General features: G+C 24.7%; 1 protein-coding gene across 7 annotated transcripts in view; it reads right to left on the bottom strand.

The window, feature by feature from the left end:
- The window catches only part of LOC129615473 (protein split ends), a 77,547-nt gene that overhangs the window by 23,683 nt on the left and 28,244 nt on the right, over positions 1–25,620 (bottom strand). For all 7 annotated transcript variants that reach the window (XM_055530708.1, XM_055530707.1, XM_055530710.1 and 4 more), the window contains exons 4-6: positions 4,494–4,688; positions 2,464–2,777; positions 5–2,407 (exon numbers count right to left, since the gene is read on the bottom strand). In XM_055530708.1, coding sequence (XP_055386683.1) covers positions 5–2,407; positions 2,464–2,777; positions 4,494–4,688 — 2,912 coding nt within the window. The remainder of the gene's footprint in view (positions 1–4; positions 2,408–2,463; positions 2,778–4,493; positions 4,689–25,620) is intronic.

Below are 25,620 nucleotides of genomic sequence, written 5' to 3'. Positions count from 1 at the left end.
ATACCTATAAATAAAGTTCGTGTAGATTTAGGATGATATTCATCTAATTCAGCCTCATATGGTCGAAATTCATTATCTTCAACATCATAGCCTCGATAAGGTATAACTTCGATTTTGCAACCAAAAAATAACTTATCATGTGATACTTCTATCGCTTTTTCAACATCTTCTGGTTTTTTAAAGCAAACTAAAGCGTATCGCTCAGAATTTTGCCCAACTACTTTAACCCAGGTGACTTTACCATGTTTTTTGTACTCATGAAATAGACCATCCTTTAGGGATGTATCCGAGGAACGTGCTGGTAGATTTTTGACACAGATAGCCAAAGGTCGATTATCTTCGGAATGAACAACTGGATTTCCACAATTAATATTATTATTATTAAGAGTATTACTATTGATTTTATTACTGCCAATATTACTATTACTATTATTTTTAGTATTATTACTATTATTATTGGTATTATTGGTATTATTATTATTATTATTAATATTACTAGGTTTAGCTTTATTATTGCTTTTATTGCATTTTTTATTTTTACTTTCATTACTATTTTCGTTATTACTATTTGTATTATTGTTGTTGCTATAGATATTATTATAATTATTGCTATTATAATTATTATTACTACTGCTATTATCTTTATTATCATTACTATTATTTGCATTATAATTGCTATTTATTTTATTATTTCTGTTACATTTTCTGCTACCGTTATTATTGTTAGTATTATTATGATTATAGTTTTTGTTATAATTATTATTATTACTATTATAATTATATTCATCATTATCGTCATCATTGTCTCTACCACTATCATTATCATTGTCGTTATCAAAATCATTATCGATATCGATATCAATGTAATGACGATTATCATTAACATTACCTTTATTATTATCACTATCGTTATCATTATTATTATGGTTATCATTATCATGATCGTCACTATTACTATCATCATTTGAATTGTCATCGTCATCATCATGACAATCATTATGTTTATTATCGTTGGTAGTGTGATCATCATCGTTATCATTATAACTAGTATTAATTAATTTGTTATTATGTATTCTCTTATTTGTCACTATTTTATATTGATTATCTTTATTTAATTTATAATTATTACAACTTTCTATATTATTACTATTATCGTTATTTTTATATCGGCTTTGATTATCATTATATATGAAAATATCACTATCACTATCGTTTTTCTTGTTGTCATTGTTACTACTATCATTATCATAGTTATTACTATTATCATTTTCATTAGTATTTTTACTATTATCATTATCAATGTCGTTGCTATCGTGATCGTTATTAGCATCTTTATCATTGTCATTGTCGACATCATTATCATTACTATTATCATCATTGTTATTATTATTATTATTGTTATTATTATTATTATTATTATTATTATTATTATTATTATTATTATTATTGTTATTATTGTTATTATTGTTATTATTATTATTATTATTATTATTATTATTATTATTATTATTATTATTTTTATCTTTATCATCATTACCATTACCGCTTCCACTACCACTGCCATCACCGCTACCGTTACCACTTCCATTACCACCCCCATTACTATTGCCACTACCACTACCGCTACCATTACCACTTCCACCATCACTACCATTATCGTTATGATTATTACTATGGCTATTATTATTATCATTATTTTCATTATTACCAGTGTTATTATTATCACTATCATTACTCTTATTTTCGCTATTATTATTATTTTCATTATCATTATTATTTTTACTTTGATTATCATTACTTTTACAATATTCATTATTACTATAATTATTATAAACATAACCCATTTCGTAATAAGTTATATTGTTATTATTACTGGTGTGTTTATTGTAATTTTTATTATCATCCCTATTTTTATTTTTGATATTATCACTCATATTGTTATTATTTCTATTATTATTGTTATTTTTATTATTATTATTATTACTATCTTTATTATTATTATTATTATTATTATTATTATTATTATTATTATTATTATTATTATTATTATTATTATCTTTATTAATATTTTTACTATTATTACTATCGTTATTACTTTTACCACTGTTGTTATTCTCAAAATTATGTTTATCATAACTACTGTTAGGATATTTAATATTATCACTTTTACAAATTGTTGTTTTATAATTTGTTCCACTTTGGCTAGGCGCTAGCACAGTCGAAAATTTAGCTGAAATTAATGATTTGTCATGCATCCCGCGTGAAAGTGATTGTAGTAATATATCACTGCCAACTGATGAACTTGAATGTAGACTACGTGAAGATAAACCTTTTGAGTTAGAATTGGTTGAATTCAGTGAAAATAAGCTTTTCGATATAGCATTACCCTGACATTTTAATGTACAATCTGTAAAATAGTACACAATAAATATAAGAAAAACTAAAGAAAATGAAGAAGCTTACCGTTAATGCTATTTTCTCTGCTTTTTAATGGTGTTAGGAAATTTGAGCGATCGAATTGCCGATCGCTAAATGAATTGTTACGACGACATTGCAATTTAGATGTTGAATTTGATCTTTTGTTTTTTAAAATATTGGTATCATAGCTACTTGAATCGGAATGCACTATGGTACTGTTATTTGCACTGCAATAAATAATATGTTCTTGTGGTTGTGATATGTCAAAACCGGATATAACTAGTGAATCAGCTTCATTTTCAGCACTTGGATTAATTTCACTCCAAGATGGTACTCTGTGATGACCAGTCGAATTTGATCTAAGAATAAAAGACACAAAATTAAAGAAAATTTAATAGTAATATTCAAAGCATTTGTATAAAATGTATAACACCGTATTTAGAAGTATAGCTTTATAAAATATAAATATGTTACAAACGGATTTAAATTTTAAAAAAATAGCGAAAAAATTGCAAGTAATTTTCCTTTGAATCGATAATAATCGATAATCAATTGTCACTTAATTTTTAAATACAATTTCAAAGTGAATATGGGTATAACTTTCTAAATTTTGAAACTTCTTTTTAGCAGATTGCGATTATAAAATTCACGTTGCTTTCAAACCTTGCCGAATGCTCTCAACGGCTACTAATAGATTCAAAATTTAAACAACCTTTACTCACAAAGTGCTATAAATTTCATATTTCAATAGTTCAATAATTTCTTCGTGGTGAAATAGTAAGTCAAACTAAGTTTATTTGTTATTTAAAACTGCAATAAGTTCCAAATGAGTGCTAAAAATTAATAAATCCGAAAAACAAAAAAAAACAACCAACTCATGTTTCTAACACAAAAATATGTTAATAGAGAAATTAGAATGTTCTTTGCCCCCAATAAATTTAAACAATAACAATAATGAGAAATCAAAAGAACAAAATAACAAATTTTTTGATGAACCCACGGATTGAAATCTTTAAGTGCTTTTACGTGTTTAGCTATGAGTCTAAAAAGTCTCATTTTATATTTCATACACGTAAGGTTTTGTTCAGTTGCACTTCCTTTAGTGAAGTTATTATTTGGACTATTTTTTGGCAAAAGACGTAGTTGTCAACAAATTACGTAAATCCGAATACGTATTTCGCCAAAAAAAATTTGTACGGAAAACAGAACCCGAGATAAGAAAAAGCCTTCGGAATAGTATTGAAAGCTCTAAAAGCTAAATTAACAAGTGTATGAGAAAGTTTTGTTAAAAATTATTTTAACAAATTCATTCAGAAAGAGTGTTCACAAGACCTCTCCACACGTCACGAATCACGATAGAAAAAAAGTCATAGTAGTAGTGTCATGCGGACCAACCTGAGTAGGCCAACTTTTTAGGTTACAAAATTAAAATAGGTCAATTTTTTTGCAATTTTATGAAATTTAAAAATTAATTGTTAATTTTGTTTTAAAAGAAGTTTTATCAAACAATGTGATATTTTATTGAGAATGAGGAATTAAAAACAGTTTTATAAAATTTAATTTATTGTTTACGTTAGTTTAGATAATTTTCTTTAGCCAACTTACTTTATTCTTATAAATTTTTTTATTTTAAGTTTTTGAAGTTATGGAAGAATTCGGCTGCTCAAATATGGTATTTTAAAATAGTGCCGTGTACGAACTGACTAACAGTTGTTGAATACATAGTTTTGAAATTTTATAAAAAATTATAAACTTTGCTTGGAGAATTTTTCTGTATATTGTGGCTGGTTCATTCTAGATTCAAAAAGGATTTTAAAACAGTAAACTTCTACTTTCCAAGAAATAAAAACCCTGTTACACCCACCAAAAAAAAAGGTTGATATACGAAAACAAACCTTTGCACAATGCAATACATGATTTTAGGAATACTGGGCAAAACCTTCACGCTTGCAATGAAAGCAAATAGTGCTGTGCTAGTCTGGTTATTTATTAAATTTATATTAAATATGTAATTTGATAAAGCTCCAAAATAAAAAATATATATTATAATTTAAAACAAAAATTTCAAAATTTACCTTTGATCTGTCGATAAATAAGGGACATTTCGATATACTCTTTTTCTTTGGCTACCCCTTAGATCACCTGAATGATAGCTATTTCGTCTTCCAATATGTCGTTCAGAAGGATCTTTGGTAATATAATTGTTGTTCCATTTGTAATGCCCCACATTGTGATCATTTAAATTATGTGATATAACTTCCTCAGTTGATCTGGAAGAAAATATCAATATAGGGCCTCATTTTTATTTTGCTATATTTAAAAATTTGAAAAAAGTTTGACGGGAAATTAGTGTAAATAAAACTAATTAAATAAGACGATCACACTACTAACAAATACTGAAATAATACGAACAATACTGAAAATTTTTTTTAATAAGAATTTTTTTCTAAAAAGCATAAAATTTTCCTTTGATTTAAATTGGAAAGATCACATGGGATACACTGGTGGATAAATTATTTTTCCATTTGATGACTGAATCAAACACATTTTCAATCCGATAAATTCTCACCTCTAAAATATTTAAGATTAATATAAGATCAATTAAACTTTTTAAAATTCGATTTTAGAATGATTTTTACGTTGTCAGCTTAGACGAAATGCAGGCTTCAAAGATATTATTGCATTGAAAAATATTTCACTATAAACAATAAACGCTTATGATTTTAGCAAATTTCACTATAAACAATAAACGCTTATGATTAAACGTTTATTGTATAGATATACTTATATTATAGATACATTTTTTATACCCTGAACTTCGCATTTCTCACTTAGACAATAAATTGTAAAATTAGGGTAAAGAAATATCTTTTCGTGAGAATATACTATGAAAATAGAAAGTAAGTTAAGTAAAATAATGTTTTAGGAGGAAGCGTTATAAAAGGGTTCTCTATATATATTTTATACAACTAAATACATTTTATAAAACTTTTTTTTTTCTAAATTGTTTTCCACGACATATCTATTTTCTAATGAATAATCTTATGCCTCCATTACACACTTATGAATTTTTATAAAGTTCTTATGAAGTTTTTCACTTTGTCTCTCTCTTTCTCTGAAAAAAAGAAAATTTCTCTTTGAAAAATAGTAATATCTCTCTTTCTCTCTATAAAAAATTTTTAAATGAGTTGTAAAAAGCATTCAGCAAGTAAACTACTGCAAAACATTAAAATATTCTGAATTTTACTAATACAACAGTATAGTTGCGGAATCAATAAGAATGTGCCTATTACACTACTAATTTATCTTAATGGAAATTTCTTCATGCAACTGCAGAACAGATGGATGACGTAATCAAAGGAACGAGTTAAAGGCAGAAAAATTATTCATTAAAAAAAATTTTTCTCCTCGAACTGGACTCGAACCAGTGACCTACCGCTTTCTAGGCGGACGCTCTACCAACTGAGCTACAGAGGCATGAAGAAATTGCCGACGAAATGTTCTCTACATTGCTTTATACTGTAATTCACATGATTACTAAGTATTTAATGACATTACATGATTACTAAGTTAATATTTTCATTGATAATTATTTTAAAATTTAAAAAAAGCGGAAAAACAACAAGCACATCCTTCGCCTTCAACGTTTTATATTAACAGCTTTTTTTTCTCATAGGGTAAGTTAACTCAAGATATGGGGAGTAACTGTGGTGTCAAGTTGAAAATATAATTAATGAAAGATAATTCTTAAATATTGATATAAATACATAGTAAAGAAAAAATTTGAAGAGGGAATTAGAAAATAATATCTAACATACAATCAAATATTATTTGTTAAATACAAATTTTATATAAACTTCAAAATTTTACCTCTATTTTTATTTGAAAAAATATTAAAAACTTACTATCATTTATATCAATTACCTAAGAAAAAAAAATATTTAAAATGTTTGGAAAAAACAATCATATATTTTTATGACCGGATTTGAATATTTTTTTATTTTTGAAATAAATGGTATTTTACCAAATGACTCCAAAATTCCAACTGTAAAATAACAGGTATTTTAAAATTTTTGTTCAGGTATTTTAAAATTCTTTCCGTTTAGAATTAAGATAGGTCATACATACACATGCAGGGACATTTTATAAATAGATTGCTCTTGTTTACCTGCTAATAAAATATGAAAAAAGAGCACAGCAAAATTTTTGAAGCACTCAATATAACATGTTTGAAATAGTTTTAAAATAATTATTTAAAAAAAAATTTATTGGAAGTAGGTACATACATAGTATTTATTTTTAATAACTTAAAAACTAACTGAAATTATTTGAAACAATTTTATAAGTAACGTATAAATAACCGAAATGAGATAATTCAAATTGTTGAAATGTGTCAACCTATATTACTTTTAATAACATTTTTGTTAGCCGACACTACTCAACTTACCTTATTGTGAAATACAAAATGTGCATGAAAAATCATACATCCTTCCTCATTAACATTTGAAACCATACTGAAATATGAATTTGAAATTTTTTTCATTTTTTCTTTCCTCCTACCTTTCTTTCTTTTTCGTGCAATAGAATTTCAATGGGAAACTTTTTAAAAAATGTGTATAATCCTGAGATTTTTTAAAATATTAAACTCTTTTTTTACATAAAAAAAAAGAAGAAAATAATAAAAAATATGACACGATCAGTGGCATTTAAAGAAAAAACCAGCAACGAAGCCAAAAATTCGTAATATTTCGTAAAAAAAATTGAGTATTGGGACTTGTTAGATAAAAAGACATTACTTTAATTTTCTATCTTGATGAAATCTTAAAGGGAACTAGTATTATTACATAAATTATTAATGAAATAAAATTGTATATAAAATAATCTTGAAAATATACTCTAATGTTAGGTATTTTTTATAATTCGGTTCTATTCTAATACCAAATTTGCAGTAAATATGAAAAATATGTAACTGCCAAAAAAGTTATTTTAAAAAGGTAGAAAAAATTCCTAAAAAAATTAATCGCAAATACGCAGTTTTAGTTTTACTACTGCAAATAAAACAAAAATAAAATGCCAAAAGATTTAGAAGAATTATTAGAGAATGGTTTGTCTTGTTGGACTTAAAATTTTATTTATTTAACATACATATATTTAAGGTCCATAGAATAATGAAAAGTTAAATATTTTTTTTTTTAATTGAATAAAGAACATAAGACCAGTGATGTCAACTTTTTTCGCTAACAAAGTTCAAAAACATCTTTCAAATAGTATAAAAAAGTACTGAACTTGTCACGATTAGTGCAAAAAGATGGTAAAACATGTTTTGAGAAATTTTGAATAAGTGATTTATTTTTCAGTTTTTTCAATTTCATTTTTATTTCATAGACATTTAAATAAAATAACAATAAAGAAAAAAATTTTCTTTCAAATACGAAGTAGGAATTGAGTTTTTTTGTTAATTCAGTTCGTAAAACTAAAAAGATTGAAATACACATAAAGTTTTGAAAATTTGAAAAAAATTTAAATATAAAAAACACTCGAATATGTGTTTGAATTGTGATTTGAATTGTTGTTTAATTATTAAGGACTTTACTATTTCGTCCATATCTTCATTGAAGGTTTCTTTTTTACCGATCGTATTGTGTAAACAATAGGTATGTTATATGATGGCAACAAATTTTGCATATCGAGTTTCCGGTGGGAATGCACTTCTGCATGGTAGGGAACTGTAAATAAACTATTTTAGGAACCTGTCATTCTGTGTGTGTACGCATGTATCTCAAGTTCGGCTGAACCGATTTTGAAAGTTTATTTCGACTATGGAACGGATTGATCAACTTTTGGGATATATCAGGCCTCGAGAACTGCACTTTTTAGCTTGCCTGTTTTACATTTTTGAATATTTTTAAAGAAAATATTCAACCGATTTACTTGAAATTTCATATATAAGCTCAGCTCGACCGTCCGCAAAACCTCCTAACTTTTGGAAAAAATCAGGTGTCAGCAACTGGACGTTTACTACGGGCCAAATATACATTTTTGTGTATAAAATTTAATATTTAAATTCTTCGTATTAAAACAATGAACATATAAACTTTTTAGAAAGATCAGGGCTCGAAAACTGATCTGCGGGCCGATTTTACATTTTTCACCATATCTACGGAACGAATCGATGGAATTTCTTGAAATTTGATATTTGAGTTCTGGTTGTTACCGAAACTAACTGGCGAGCATTTCAGTGAATTCAGGTAGCACAAAACAAAACTCTACTAAGAGCCAAATTTACATTTAGGTATGTTAACTATAAGCTTACTAATGTCCTAAAAATTGAAAAGAAGTATTTAACAGACCTTTTTATAATATTCTGTAACACTTCCACTTAACTAGACAATACACATTGCGGTCGGTTATGTGCTGACCACATCAGATTTTTTTCTGTTGTAAACATTATGAGATTGTATATTATTTATCATATTTTGTGGGAAATTTGAATTGAAATTGGCTAAAATTCCAGAATTAAAAGTGAAGTATTAAATTCAAAATTAAAAGTGAAGTTTAACATATTTTACAGAAAAATTTTCAAAATTAAAAAGTTTCTTTGAAATTTCAGCAAAAATTTCAGGTTTATTGCTAAATTGCACTTTAGGTAGAAAAAACATTTTTCGGGTGCATTTAAATGTTGAAGAGTGTTAAAAACACCGAAAAGTGTTAAATTGTCATCACTGCATATGCCTGTGACAACTGTCTAACAACTGACAAAAATTTTCTTTACTGTAAGTAGTAATATTGAAATTTTTACTGTGTTTTTTTTCTGCAGCTGAAGTTAATTAGGCTCTAAGTTGAAACGCAAACTACATTTTCAATTATACCCGATTTTTTAATTTCCAAAATTTTGTTAATATACGAATTAGAGTCCTTGAAGATATTGAGGTAAAAAATGAGCAAAATATCGAACTAAATCCTTACACACATACATATATAAGTTATAAAAATTAATTATAAAAAAAAAGGATGTACGTAATTTTACGTTTTATCTTTAGGAAAAACACCAAAACAATAGCAAAAAAAATAAAAAGAAAAATTAGAAGAAGACTTTGACTTCAGTTTGTCTATATTGTAATGCTTAAAAAAAATTACCGAGACTGAAATTTATAACCCTGGAATTTTTCAGCAAATACATTTTTTTTCTTATTATTTTTTTCTTTTTGGTTAAATCATCCGTATATAGGGGATATTACGTTCATTTCTTTATATTATTTACTCTCCTATATATAAAAAAATATATATTATTTTCTCTCTTTTAGATAGACATAGAATACTCCGTTGTAATTTTTGGTTCTGCAAAAAAAAAAAAGGCAAAAAGGAGAAAAAAAACATTCTACTCGTATTGTAGCTTTTTATTCATTTTTTTTTCTTCTTTTCTTTCTTATTATTTTTCATTATAATGAGGACTTTTCGAATATTTTTAAATGTCCTTTTTATTTTATTTTTATTTTTATTAAAAAAAATATTATATTACAAACATATATACATATATATGTAAGTTTATTTAAGAAAATATATAAGAAATGTTATTTTATATAATCATTATAGTGACACATTATTTCTCCTTTATATTATACATACACGTATTTATGTACATACATAATAATTATATACATATGTAAGTATATAGAAGAAATGTGAAAATATATGAAAAATTTTTTATACATCTTTATTCTAAAATAAATAAATAAAATTTCCAGTTTAAAAGTACCTACATAACATATATTATAAAAGTAAAAGAACAAAAACAAAAATAAAGATAAAAATTTTGTAAATTAAAAATTTTTCCAAGAATTGAATTTTTTTCCAGTTTTCCAAAAACAAAGTCAAAGAAGAAAACAAAACAATTTCTAAAATTCTCCAGCATTCATAAATATTTTTATGTATTAATTTTATATACTTAATATAACTCGAATAATTCGCTCTTATATCCTTTAAAAAAAATACAAAAGAATATAAGAAAAAAATTAAAATATTTAAATGAGTTCAACATAGAATACATAAATAGGAACTTTAAAGCTGATATAGAATCCTTATTTAATTCGCAAAAAAATTTTAATTTTTTTTTTTATAAAGACAATTCCTTGCTTTTATTTGTATGCGTTTACATAATGTAAATTTAATAGTAAATATAAAGTTTTATAAAACAATTCGTATGTATGTATATGTGCTTGTATGTTTAATAATATATGTTTAAAATAAATAAATAAATATTTTCATAATATCCTTAAAGACCTTATATTTTTCAATGTATTTGTACATTTTAGCAACATACATGGATACACATAGGTTTATACAGATTTTTCCCCTTAAAATAGCAATAAAATTGGGTATGTATGTAATAGAGAAAAAACACGGAATTCATGTTAAACATAAAAACACAAGAGGAAAAAAATAAATTTGAATTTTTTTTTTTTGAAAGGAAGTGTATTCCATGACCCGTCATTTTACTAGCACCAGAAATGCTCATATAACGTAAATATACTGTACCGTATTTATATGTATACAAATATGAATATTTGCGCAACACAGAGATACATACATACATTCAAATGTATATACATATTTTTTTTTTGCGTTTTAAAAAATACATATATAATATCAATTGTATTCTGAGGGGTATTTTCTGGGGAGCTAAGGGTACATAACTATATGGTTAAAAATTTGAATTGCATATTTCTTTCAGTATTACAAATTTGAAAGTACATACAAGATATATTATGGTAAAAATTACTTTTTTTTTTCTAAAAAAAAAATCGTATTATTTTCGTAGTAAATTAATAAAAAAAAATAAAAAAAATGGAGTTAGGATCGCATTAAATATTTTTTTTTTCTTAGCTATCAACTTTTGTTATTCCGCTTTTATATTATGAAATTTAATTCAAATAATTACTGTACATATACATACATATATAGTCTTTTTCACATAATGTAATATAATATCATGTGTACATTAAGTTATGTAAAAAATTAAATACTTACTTATTGTATACAAATAGTACATTATATACAAATTTTATATAAATTTAAATTGTTATTAATTTCAGGGAAAAAATACAATTATTTTTCTTCTTCTATAAGAGCAATCAATTCTATATTTATACATACACAAATACACATATATATATATATGTATATGATGTATACAGTCAAAATATGCTTACATGAATGCGGTAAAATACAAAGCGAAAAATTCAAATTTAAATTGTGAAAATAAAAATTTAAAAAATATTCAAATCCATACACACACATACAACAAAGAATTATGAAAAACGTATTTGCGACGAGTTAAAAACTTTTAGAATAAATTTTTATTAAAAACAATTTATAATTAAATTATTACGAAATAAATGAATCATAAATAATTAAAAATAAATGTAAATATACAAAGGTTTCGTCTGAATATACATATATTTTTAATATTAGAAAATATTTTAAACAGAATATAATTTAACCCTTTAAATACCAAAAAGGAGTGGAAAATGAAATGAAATTATATTATAATAATTAACATTTCTATTAGTTTCACATCATCCGTTCGTCCGCCCGCTGGTCTATGCAACTTTTCATAAAAATTCGATATTTTGCAATCGAGTGATAGAAAAAAGTTGGAAATGTAAAAAATTATTTTTGTAAAACCAAATTTTAAACCATTTTTTATGCTGAAAGACGTAATGTTTGAATTTCGCGAAAAAAAAATTATCTGAAAGAATTTTAAGAATTATATCATTTCATATTAAACGCTATTTCAAAGAAAGTTTTTTTCCCTTTTTTGTTTTCAAATTTTTGACATGATTCTAAATTGAAAGTCAAAAATGTTTAAAATATTTTTACCGATACCAATAAATACTTTCGCTTATTTGTCTTATAGAAAAAGAATAACTTAATATCACACAGATAACCTCAGATTAAAATTAAATTTAAAGTAAGTAATCACAGATATCTTCTATGATTATTTTAAATTTTATTCTTCATCTTTAATATTTTTTTATATTCATCTTTAACATTTTTTCCTTAGTAAAATTTAGTTTCTAGTAGAATAGGGTAAAAAGTTCCATAAATAAAATTTTTTCATGGAAAAACTACTTATAATCGAAGAAGAAAAAAAATCTCGTTTGTCTAAGTTCGTAGAGTTGGATCATGATTCTGAAAATATAAATAAGAGTAGGTAAATTTCATCGTTAGCTATATGATACTCTAATATAAATTGGAGAAATTGAAAATATCTTTTGTTTGTACAGATCTTCAAACCAGTCCAAGTGACTCATGAAATATTATTAATCTTTCTTAAGTCCCTTCAGAGCGGATATGGAAACAATTTAATTTGCATGCTCTTAATTATTATACTATGTTAAGTACCATAACCAAAGAAAATTTTAGAAATAAATTTTGATTTAGATTAGATGGGGAAGTTTTAATTAATTTTCATGCGTATATATTTAGTTTAATTCTATTTATATCATTAATCAGTAATGTCGGAAATTAAAATGAAAAAATGTGATGTAATCAACACATAACCGACCGCAATATATATTGTCTAGTTTAGTTAAAGTATTACAGAAGATTATGAACATGCGTTTTAAACACTTCTTTACAATTTAAGAACACTAATAAGCTTTTAGTTAACATATCTAGAAAAACATAAATTCGGCTCTAAGTAGAGTTTCGCTTTGTGAAAACCAAATTTCCAGAAACCCTCGCCAGTTAGTTTTGGTAGCAACCAGAACTCAAATATCTAATTTCAAGAAATCCCACCAATCCGTTCCGTAGATATGGTAAAAAAAGTAAAATCGATCCCCAATTTGGTTTCCAAACCGTGATCATTCCAAAAAATTTATGTGCTCATTGTTTAAACGCTACAAATTTAAATATTAAATTTCAAGGAAATTGGTTGATTATTTCTTTTTATATAGACAAAAATTTAAAATCGGCCAGCAAAAAATCCAGTTCCCAAGGCCTGATATATCCCAAAAGTTCATCAATCCGTGACGTAGCCAAAACAAACTCACATATCAAATTTCATCAAAATCGGTTCAGCCGAACTTCAGATACACGCATGTACACACAGAGAGACAGGCTTCCTTACTAAATTAAAAATTATTAGCACGTATTACAAGAAATAATAGTGGCCGTTTCCACAATAATTACATTGAGTAAATAAAAAATTCTCTCTCGTTCAATATGTAAAATACAGGGTATGTGATGTAAGAACGAATTTTTATTGTTTTCATATAGCAAATAATTGAAAATACGTAACACTTGATTTTGTATCTCTTTTGTCTTGTTAAAGGCAAATTACTAAAAATGTTAAAATATGTAAATATTAAATTTTTTTAGCACTTACATATTTAAAATTAAATTTTATAACTAAATTTATTTTACTAACTTGAATGGGCGCTATTGGTCAAACATCCGGAGACAACTTTAAAATTTTTAAATTACCTTGAAATTATTCAAATATTTATCTAAACCACAATTTGGAAAGATTTTTTATTGCAGATGGAACATAAAAACCATTATCGGTATAATTTTTAGTAAATATAACTACAAAAAATATATGTACTAAATAAAAAACAATAAAATGTAGCATATTACATCTTAATCAGAACAAATTATTATTACGAACATTTCATACAAAGGATTTGTGTATACAATAATTCTCCATAATTTCGTATAGCTTATTTGCTGACCTCATAGAATATACCAATGGGATCTAAATAAGAACACCTAAATTTTGAGGAATCGAGTTAGATACTTTTTAATAAATAATAATTCAATAAAAAGATAATAATTAAAAAAGCAAATCTTAATTAATTGGAATTCACTATTTTTTTTTTTGTTTCTTTCATGTACATATGTATATCATATTATTCTTTAATATATTCAATGAAATATCGTTTGAAATCTATCTGGTATTTTCTTATTTTTAAAGAAATCAGTAAGAGACAAGACTCTTGTGTAGACCGTTGTTTCTAGAATCTTGTCACTTACCGTGAATGATAGTGAGGTAACAGTTAAGTTTTTCTAACATTCGCAAATAACGCTACTGCTCTTTCATATTAGAACAAAAAAATATCTCATTTTTCGACTTAAACTCAGACACCATACCTTCGAGAATGGCACAAGTACTAAATTTCTCTATATGACCGTCAAGTAATTTTACTTTAGGAACAAAGGGACAGAAGTCATATAACATTCAATTAGTTTTTTATTACATTTTAAGTGAGTGTGAGAAAAAACCTCATTGTCTTTTCTCTGAAAGTGAAATAGAAGACAACTTTAATTAAGAATTTTAAAGGCAACTAACTAATACTTGTTTGAACGTCTCGAAAAGTCTCTGACAATCTAGGGATTGTTTTCCATTAATTTTATGAGAAGCTCAAACTGATTTGAATTTGTTATTCTTTTTCTTTTGTAAAATACAAAAATCAAAATTTTCAATACAAAAATTAATAGAGTAAAATTTTTAATATAAAATTTATTATTTAACTTTCAAGACTACTAATTTTGCCAAATTTTTTATTTTATTTTTATAGGTTTAAACTAAAAGACCTTAGTATGATGGTCTATTGAATGCAAATATTGATTTGATAAAAAATTAATACCGCGTCGTATGAAAAGCTTTACACAAACAGCTCACGCAATGATTTTGACATTGCAATTTTTGACATTTGCATAAAATGTCTACATCAACCAGAATAGGACTCAGACTTAATGGTATCACTGCATGTGACATTTGTTTTCGATTTGGGAAATAATCTGTGAAAAAAAGATATTTGAATTGTTTTAGCGGGTTATGAAGCAAATTAAATTTTCTAATTAAATAGAATATACATACATACATCCATGTATTCTTCAAACTTGAAATTATGCTATTATAAAGTTCTAGAAAAGCTGAAGAAGAATGGCTAAATCAAACTACATTGAATTCACAATTATTTTTAAAAATTATAGCAAATAATACTTAATAATTCGGTTTCTTGAATAGTTAACAAAAATCTAAATAAAAGAAAAATATTTATTGCAATTTATTTGTTTATTATTCAAATTTGAAATTTAAATTCTGTTATTAAATTATTTTCAAAAATTTCAATAAAATAAAAGAATTTAATTAGAAAAATATGTTCAGATATTAAATACGCATATAAGTTTCTTAATTTTTCTGCCAAACGATTTTAATTAAAATTATATTCGAATAAGCCTAAAATTTTTCAATTAAAAGTACTCAATTGAATAAATTAATTTGTAAAATTAATTCTAAAATTCATTGAAATAAATAAAAAAAAAAAGAGTAAAAAATAAGAGAAAACTAGAATCGATACAACAAACTAGTATGAAAGTAGCACACTGGTTTACCTCACTTGAGTTTATTTACCTTTCACCTACAGAACAGTTAAAAGTAACGAAAAACCAATTTATACATATAGTTCTTTGTAAATGTATGGTATATAAAAAAAAAGAAGAAACAAAATAAAAAGTTTATGTGTACATAAAAATTTTATATGAAGTTTTTTTTTAGTCAAGTGATCGCTGAATCAACGGTATTATCTTGCATTTTAAAATTTACTTATTTCTTTATTCATATACATACATACACAATTGCACATATATATATATAAATATATTTAATTTTTTCTCTTGTTTATTTAATATGTATGTGAAGGTGAGTACACAAGAAAAATAAAAAATAGAAAAAAAAATTAAATAATGTTTTAGAATTTTTATACTGCAATGGCAATTCGAATTAAATTTTATTTCAAAAGCAAAATAACATCCAACAACACGCTTCAAAATTATTCTCAATCTAAAATTGAATGCAATTTAATTTTTTTTTTTATATTTAAATTTATTTTAAATTATTTTAGTAAGTATGTGAGTATAAGTTGGTTTGCTGAAATTCGTAATGAATTGATGAGACAATTTTTCTTAATACTATTTAAGTTACAGTTTTGCAATATAAATGAATGATGGTTTGCTGTTAGTGTTGTGTAAGTAGATGAACTTTATTATCAATTATTTTTGAAACAATTGCTGATAAAAATGGAATAAGTAAAGAAAATTTAATTGTACATTAACGTACATTCATTAATATTTTTGATTGATTGGTACCAAAATTAAGGTGTAAAATATAAAAATAATTGGTAAAGTGTTTCATTTTTAAACTTAAACAAAATAGGAATAGAAAAAAATTTGAACTAACATAATATAATTTTACACCTGTTTTTTATTTATATAACTTATATATAACAGTTTGGCAACTATTTATTATTACGAAATCATGAGCATTTGGCATTCAAAAGAAAAATGTAGTGGAACCAGAATTTTTCAAATTTTTGAAGTTGTTTCTCTCTAATTGTAAGTTATAAGACTTTAAAGCTTCCAAACGGTTTATTTTGTCGAAATAAGTTTTCTACATCCTCTTCAAACTACCGTCTAGCACGAATAGTGAAATTTTAAATGTCAGACTTATTTTTTTCGAAAGAATAAACAACACCTGATCAATGAAAAAGTATGTTTTTATATTCTAAGGATAAAACTAGTTGAAATGGCAGTTTAAATAATTTGAAAATCTTTTAATTTTTTATAGTTTTGATTTGTAATATATACATAATAATAATTTATGTTAAGCGAAACTATAAAAAAAAGTTAATAAAAGTAATTATTCAATTTAACTATAGTTTTCAAAATTATCAAAACTTAAATATGTAGTTTTAAAATTGTAAACGATTAACAATTATCAGTAAATTTATGAGTTAAAATACTCGGAAGCATATTTTTTTTACTGAAATTTCTAATAATATGCAGGGTGATTCACCAACAAGTTAGGAGCCATATACCATTAGGTTGAAAATAAGTAAAATTTTTGTTCGGAACATAGTGTTAAATCGAAACCGTTTCCGAGCTACAGGGTTTTTAAAAAAATTTTGCGAAATTTGAACATACTTTTTGTATTTCCTTATAACTTCCGTTCCAAAGAAGATAGAAGTTTCAAACAAATAATTTTTAAAAGATCTTTAGGATTTTATAAAAAATTTTAAAATTTAGTTTTTTTTGGCAAAATAACAGTTCCTAAAAATGTTAAATGCATTTTACTCTTTTTTTTGTTAAAAAATTAATAATAGTTAATAATTTCAGGACTTAACATCAATAAAAATGAAAAATAGTCATAATTTTTTGAGTTCATACATTCTATTTAAGCCTTTAAAAGCTGGACATAGAAAGGGTTTTCTTGCTATATCTGCCACAAAAACATTTTTTAACACCTAACGGCTTAAATTAAAGCTTAAACGGCTGGGCAAATTTCTGTAAGGAGCCGATGTTATATGGCTCCTAATTTTTTGTTGATTTATCCTGTATATATGTATGTATGTATATAGTAAATAAATTATTGTAGTGTGAATAACACAATAAGTTAGAATCCTGATTTTAATCCTCCTTTTCAAGTCCCATTCAAATCATAATCTTCGCTTTCAAAATTTTAGAATAAGGATATTAGGAGTAGGCATCCTAAATGTGTTCTTGATGGGGAAGAATTAATTTAAATAAGAAAACTAAACGGTGAAAAACTTTTTTTTAAATGAAAATAATTTTTAAAATTGTTTAATATTACTGATATCCCGTTATGCGGCCACTCGATTTAAGGCTGCTTCGCAACTTCTTGATTGTGCCTTGGTTTATGACTATCCCTTTTAGCCGTAAGGAGAGGTAATAAAATTAAATGTTACCGTTACATATTTTATTTTTGTGTGTAAAAGTATATAGGTACATTTATTTTTTTTTTATTTTTTTAAAGTAAATGATTTTAAATTCATTTCTTAAAAATTAAATTCATTTAAATTTGAACAAGAAATAAGAATGAATTGATTGAAAACGATCTAGATGAAAATATGTCAACTAAAGTTACCGGAGAAATAAACGAAGCAAATTTTGTCTATAAGGAATTCAAAAAAGAAGATGAAAACAAAAGACAACTTGCTACATTTGAAAATTATTTTGGTTCCAAGGATTTTTAGGACATATTTGAAGTAAAATGAAGTGGCTGCAAAATAAGTTTTTGATATTTTCTTTTAATGAAATACGTTTTCATTCATTTTCATATAAAAAGAAAATCATTTTATATGTAAAAATTTTTATTTTATGTTATTCGTCATTTTCTGATGGCTGTATCTTGACTGCATTCTACATATTTCTTTTCCAAACGATTTTGCATTATTGGAGGACTCAGTAATGGGACTTTTCTAGCATCAATGATATTTACGTTGTTTTCATAGAATCTCGATCTTATGGTATACATGAACTGAAACTCAAGTTTAATTCACTTTTTATAGCGTTAGAGCGTATAAGTGGGTTATTTAACGGTAAATGAACAATTTTTGTATCAAATTTGACGCTTGTTATTTCTTCTGCTCCTCATTCATCTGCGTTAAATTTAGGTTTTAATATATTTTCAATCATCCCGTTTGAGTTTTGAACAATTTTTTTGAATTTCTCGTTAGTATTTATCTTCATTTTGGAGTATTAATAGCTTTATTCTGTATTCTGTGTAAGTACAATGTTAACAAATTTATTGTAAAAATTAAGTCAACAAAATTTTTTTTCACTTGCTAATTTTAATTTTAAACACATTGGATTTATTTTACTGACCACTTAAAATAATTATAGCATATACCATAAAATAATGCCTATATTCCCTATAAGAATGCTGTTTTTGCCCGAAATAATTTTTGATAGTATATTACTCTTACTTTTTGGGAACGATGGTGATGGCTAAATGTAACTTAAAATAAAGTTGCGTCAAACAAATGGTTTGTAATGTAGCAGTTTTACCTTGAACATTTCAAAATATTGCTTTTAAAACAATATATGAATGTACCACATTAATAAAATTTTATTGAAACATATACAATAAGATTTAAGAGAAAAATTTATATGTTACCGATTTCACCAATGCTTACAGGTATTGCGAACACAATTTCGACCAGATTTAATATTAGTCACGTGCACTAATCGCCACCAGATTCTCTGAGAGTTTTTATTGATATAATTTTTGCGGAATGCCGATTTTAACTTTAAAATTCATATTGCTCTTCTCTAGTTAGAATTAGAATTTATTCAATTCAGTTTTCTTGACGTTTCCAATTTATTTTATGTTTTTTCCATACTCATTAAAGAATTACAGGGAAAAATAAAAAAAAAGAATTACAGGGAAAAATAAAAAAAAAAAGGCCCTTGGGCAGAATTTTTGTAACAAGAATTTTTTTGAATCGGTCAAGCTGCTTCATTTTGAAATCAAAAAATATTTTTAGATAAGTAAATACATACATATAAATGTATCGTAAATATATACATATATATGTATATACATATATACATATTATGTATATATAAAATGTAGAATGTACATACATAGTGATTCTAATTACAGTTAATTATATAAAGTGCTGTTGCTTTTAATTCTCAAGTTTGATCAAAAGAAGTTTGATTATGTACATATGTACATATGTACATACTTATGTTTGTAGGGAAGTACTAAATTACTATTAATTGGAATATAAAAAAAATAAATCAATTGCGAGAAAATGTTATATATGTAGGTACCTACATATACATATATTGTATGCATATATTATGTAAAATGTATGTATGTATTCAAATATTTCTCTTTTTTAATTTACAGTTTTGAATAACTCTTTTTTTTAAACGAAGAATTCATTTTTCTAAAATTTGTATTTTTTTCCTTCCCAATTTCTTACAAAAAATATTTAAAAACTAATTCAAAAGCTATGTACATACATACATACATACATATATGAAACTAAACTCAACATATTTTTATATTTTTAAATAAGCACAGAGAACAATTTTTTTCTTTCTTTCTTTTGAAATTATAACAAATATTTGATTTCTCCCTTTTTCTAACATAATTTAATAAAAAATATACTTGTTTTTCTCTTTCTTTCCCACTCCCTTTTATTATTTATTATTTTTATAACTGAATAAAACGACGACCGAATAAAATGAACATAGATGATATGATGTTATAAATGAATGCGCCCTGTTGCCAAATTTCTCAAATATTGTTTTAAAGTTTCGAATAAACGTTTATATACATACATACACACGAACCTACATATTATATTAATATTAACGATGGTTGTTGATAATTTTTTATTAACGCTGAAGATATTGACGATGACGACGAAAATTATTACTTTTTTATTATATTACATTACACGCACTCATAATAATCTAATATACATACAGACATAAAATTTACACAGCCATACTTATATCATTATTGGAAAACAGCCAGATGTGGAATCATAAATAAAAATTCAATACAAAATGCGATACCTACATGTGAAGAACAATATATGCATATATGTATGTACATACTTATGTAAAATATGGTATCAATATATACATACATAAGTAAATACGTATGCCACTAGAAAATTAAAATTTAGAAAAAGTTTAAGAAAATTATATTTACCTTAATTTTATTTTTCTTCGTTTCAAAATTTTAATTAATGCGTATAATAATAAATTAAGGAAAAGTTAAAAATAGTTTTTAATATTTCTTTTTTTACTTACGTAGATTAAATTTCGGAAATTCCTTATTCTGTTAAAATTATTAGTAATTATTCCAAATAACTTTTTCGACAATTATTGACAAATATTGAAATCAGACAGGGAATTATGTACATATACATACATTGATCTATCTTCCCTTGTATTATGTAATAAGCCTTAGATATGATAAGAAATATTTACTTTTCTCCAATGAAAAAGAGTGCCTTCACTACGACGATCTGTTGTGCATATTTTTACCAAAAATGAGAATATTTCATATTATAAAATTGATTATCTTCTAAAAGCTGAAAGGTAAAAGTATGCAACAAATTTTCATTATTATGGAAATTTCTTACCCCATATTGAATGAAATAAGACGTATGAACTAGTTTAGTTACAACAATAAATATCTCACGTTTGCGCCTAGTTTAACTTGAATTTTCACAAATTGTTTTTTGTAATTTGTTGGGATAAAATTTAAAACTAATAAAAATTGACATAAATTAAACTAAATGAGCCTTATTTTATTAGATGCGCACATAAAAATGTGTTGCGTGCAAAAAAAAAGGTCCGAAAAGTTATTCTACAAGTCACATTTTTTTTAACATTTAGTCATAAGAAGATATATAAATCTTGTTGTTGTTGTTGTGCTGTGCAAGGATCAGCAAGTAAAGATTATTTTACTTGCATACCTGTAACCGTATTGAGGATCCTTGGCCCGGGTCCCAGTTGTAACTGCGGGCCGAGGTCTCTCCAGTACGTAAAACCGATCGTCGTTGAGTGTATATCTTGTTGTAAACGGAGATATTAAACTTCCTGTAAAATGAAAATTAAAGAAAATAACGAAGATGTAAGTGTAATTAGATATTTTACCAGGAATATTCAAAAAATATTCTCTTCTTCCTTCTCTAATTTATTATTTTTTTTTTATACTTTTGTCTGTTACAGTGACAGTTACAAATATAATACGCCTAATAGAATAAGGCTGAAGATAAAATTTTAAACTTTGATTTGTTGCGCCGTTATACATATCTTTGTTTAACTTTCAAAACATTTAAGTCGCTCATTTTTACTTTTTGTTTACTAATTCTTCCTTTTGCTTAATCTTTTCATTGCGTAGATTTTTAATCAAATTCTAATTCATGTTTATACACACTTTATATATATACAACAAATTAAACAAAATAAGAATAAATCAATAAATTTTCAGAAGACTTGATCATAAGTTTATTAAAAAAATTAAATTTGTTTTTTAATTTAACATATGTAAGTATGCACGTACTAATATTCTGAGACAACTTTACTAACTTTAATTACCAGTAGTTGTCAAGTGAAAACCAGCTTCTAATTTTTGATGATTTTTTATCTAGAATTCGACAACTCATTTAAAAGTTTAACTAAAATTATATCTAGTCTGAATATATAATTAGGCAAATTATATAATATAAACACATTGAATAATTGGTATAACAGAATAACTAGATTCCTGTGTACATACATACATATTTAACTTAAATAATCCACTTATAATCACTGTCAGTTATATACAGACAGATAAACATATAGATATATGTATTATAAATCTATATTTAATCACTGTCAGTTATATACAGGGTAATTCAAAAGAGAGTACAATATAATAAATAATTGTTTAGAGCACCAAAAATGGGTAAAAATTTTGTTTGGAACTAGTTGCCAACGGTGTGCGAGATACAGACCAAGACTTACAACGTTCCCTTACAAAAAAAAGAAGTTCACACAAACAGGTCTTAAAAACAAAATATTATTTGCTTAGGGTTTTTTTGTTCTTTCGGAATATCCAGCAGTCGTAGTTTAGAAAAATTCCAATTTATAATTCATGGTAAGAAAACATACCATGAAAACCATGTCAAGATTTTAAAGGCTCTAATAAAATGTAGAAACTCAAAATATTGTCACTATTTTTGAATTTCATTGACTTTAAGTGCTGTAATTATCAACAATTTTTGGTCATAGTAGTTATCTCAAAAGCAGATGACATTTTTGAAGTTATAAAACCGTGACATTTTTGCAGTTAACAAGAAATTTCGTAAAAATTCGGCAAAATCCCTATATATTATATAATATTGTACTCTTTACTGAATCACCCTGTATATAAGAATATATGAAATAATCGGTCATAGGATAATAATAAATTTTGGAATATTTTAAATTTGAGGCGTATTTGATTTTACAATTATTTAAAAAAGAGGGTTCATTTATTTTCCAAATATTTAATGCTGCTAACAATAAAGTTTCAATCACTGCCCTGATAAGTAAAGGACCATCGCGTAGAGAGCAAGTCTCATTTTCCTTAAGTTTTTCAAAAAAATGTATAGAGTTTATATATATAAGGGAAAATAAAATTCACCGTCCCTTTATGTTTCAAGTTATTTACAACTAAAAATATTGCAAAAAGGAAAAAATTTTCATTCAAAATAAATTTTCTTAAAAATATGTTTCTAAGATTTATAGAAATTGAATTGATATCTTCCTAGTTGGCATTTAAGAGTATTCAGTTAAATTACGAAAAAAAGAATTCAAATAAAATTTAAATCAAAAAATTTTTATAGGGTAAATTCACCAAACTCTAAGCATATCTTTTTTACAAATTTTACTGAAAACATACTTTTTATTGAAGAAAATATTTGGTAACTTATATATAATCAATACTAACTTAGAATCAATACAAAATATTTTCGACATTTTAAATCCGCAAAAATGGAATGTTTGATAAAGAAAGTACGTTCGACAATCACAGCATGTCCAAAGTTTTAAAGCATGGTTAAAATTTTTTTTATATGCTGTTTTATATTTCAAGTTTGAAAAAAATTGTAGCACAGAAATAATCAACCCTATAATGGATTCCACTCACAGAATTCTACGAATTTAACTACGACTTAGACTTTTAAATGATCACAAATTCCCTTTGTAGAGATTATGAATCAGCAATGGCAACACAATTTTAGGGAGGGTCAAAATCAATATTTTATTTTAACTGTCAAATGTTCTTTTATGTTTTTTGTTGCTATTTGAGTACAAAACTTTCATAAAATAGTATATTTTTTAAAAACGAAGTTTTGCAGTTTTTTTAGTTTTTGAGTGTTTTTGAAAAATTAAAACATATTTTTAGCAAATATGAATTAATTTCCTTTCATGGTAACTGTGTTGGACGAACTTAAATTTAAACAAAAAAATTTAAAACTTTGAAATTTAAAACAAACACTACATGTGATTATTAATTCTTTTGTAGACTTTCGAGGGTTATTTTTACTACGAACGTAATATATGATTACTCTATTACGAATATACGTAGTAGAATTTTAGTAATTCGGAATTGAGAATATGAAATTCGTGAGTTTCCGAATTTTGGAGCTACGAATGAAATTCATGATAGGGCTGAATAACTTGCTTGCTAAATTAAAAAATAATGTCATTGGAAGTTGAGAAAACACATACGAACTTATATTGAAGTTGACTCGTTTGAGGTAGTTTAGAAAAATTTTTTAATGCGATTGGTCTTATTTACACTAAATATGTTTCAGTAACTAAGTACGTATTGCAAATAAATTTGAGTGAATTCTTTTAAAATATCACTGTTGATAGTTTGAATATTAAAATTTATGTAATTTCGAAAAATCAGTTTGTGTTTAATTTGCAGAATGGGATCTATTATGACTCCGCGAATCAAAATCTACTTTAGAATAGAGTTTTGGAAAAAAAAAAACTCTTTATTTATAATTATTTTGTACATACTTATATCTATGTGCATACATATATAGTTGGCACAATAATAATGTTTTTATATAATTTTTAAAATTAATGACATCAAAGTACTAGTAATATTTACAGAATTTTAGATTGTAAGAAACTTAAGATTTGTACTTAATTTAAATAAGTATATTAAATTTTATTTTTTTTTGGTTGAAATAACAGATATTTCATTTTAATTAAATTATTTTCTTTTGTCCGAATTTCCAATGACATTATATAAAAACTTATTTTATATTAATTTTATAATAATATTACGCAAATTAAAAAAAAATTAAAAAAAGTAGTATAATGTATACATTTATATGTGTACATATATATTTATATATGTATCTAAGTATATGTATTTTGAATTTGACCTTCGATCAATAATTTATGTTAAAAAAACACCTTGTTTCAAACAACTGAAAGACTTGTTTTTTTAATGAAAAAAGTAAATACTAATTCATAACACTAGATATAAATTTCTCGATATACATATGTATGTACATACCTAAATATTTTACTATACATTTAGGTACATGTATGCTTCATGTATATGATATGTTTCGGGAAATAAAAATAACAAGCAACAGATCATTGTAAATAATAATTAAATAAATAAGAAAAAATAAAAAATTTGAATAGATTAAAACCAGAATTTTAAACTTAAATTAAAAGTTGATTATGTTCAGGTTTAGAAAAAAAAAATCTATCAAAACAAATTTTATACGGCTTTAAATTTTTACTTATTTTGGTTATACTTGAAAAATAACATTTTAGATTTTACTTATGTTATTTATTATTTTGGAAAAA

The sequence above is a fragment of the Condylostylus longicornis genome, unplaced genomic scaffold, assembly GCF_029603195.1.
Source record: "Condylostylus longicornis isolate FDR11 unplaced genomic scaffold, ASM2960319v2 ptg000135l, whole genome shotgun sequence".
Taxonomy (NCBI): Eukaryota; Metazoa; Arthropoda; class Insecta; order Diptera; family Dolichopodidae; genus Condylostylus; species Condylostylus longicornis.
This window is presented reverse-complemented; position numbering and strand designations above follow the sequence as displayed.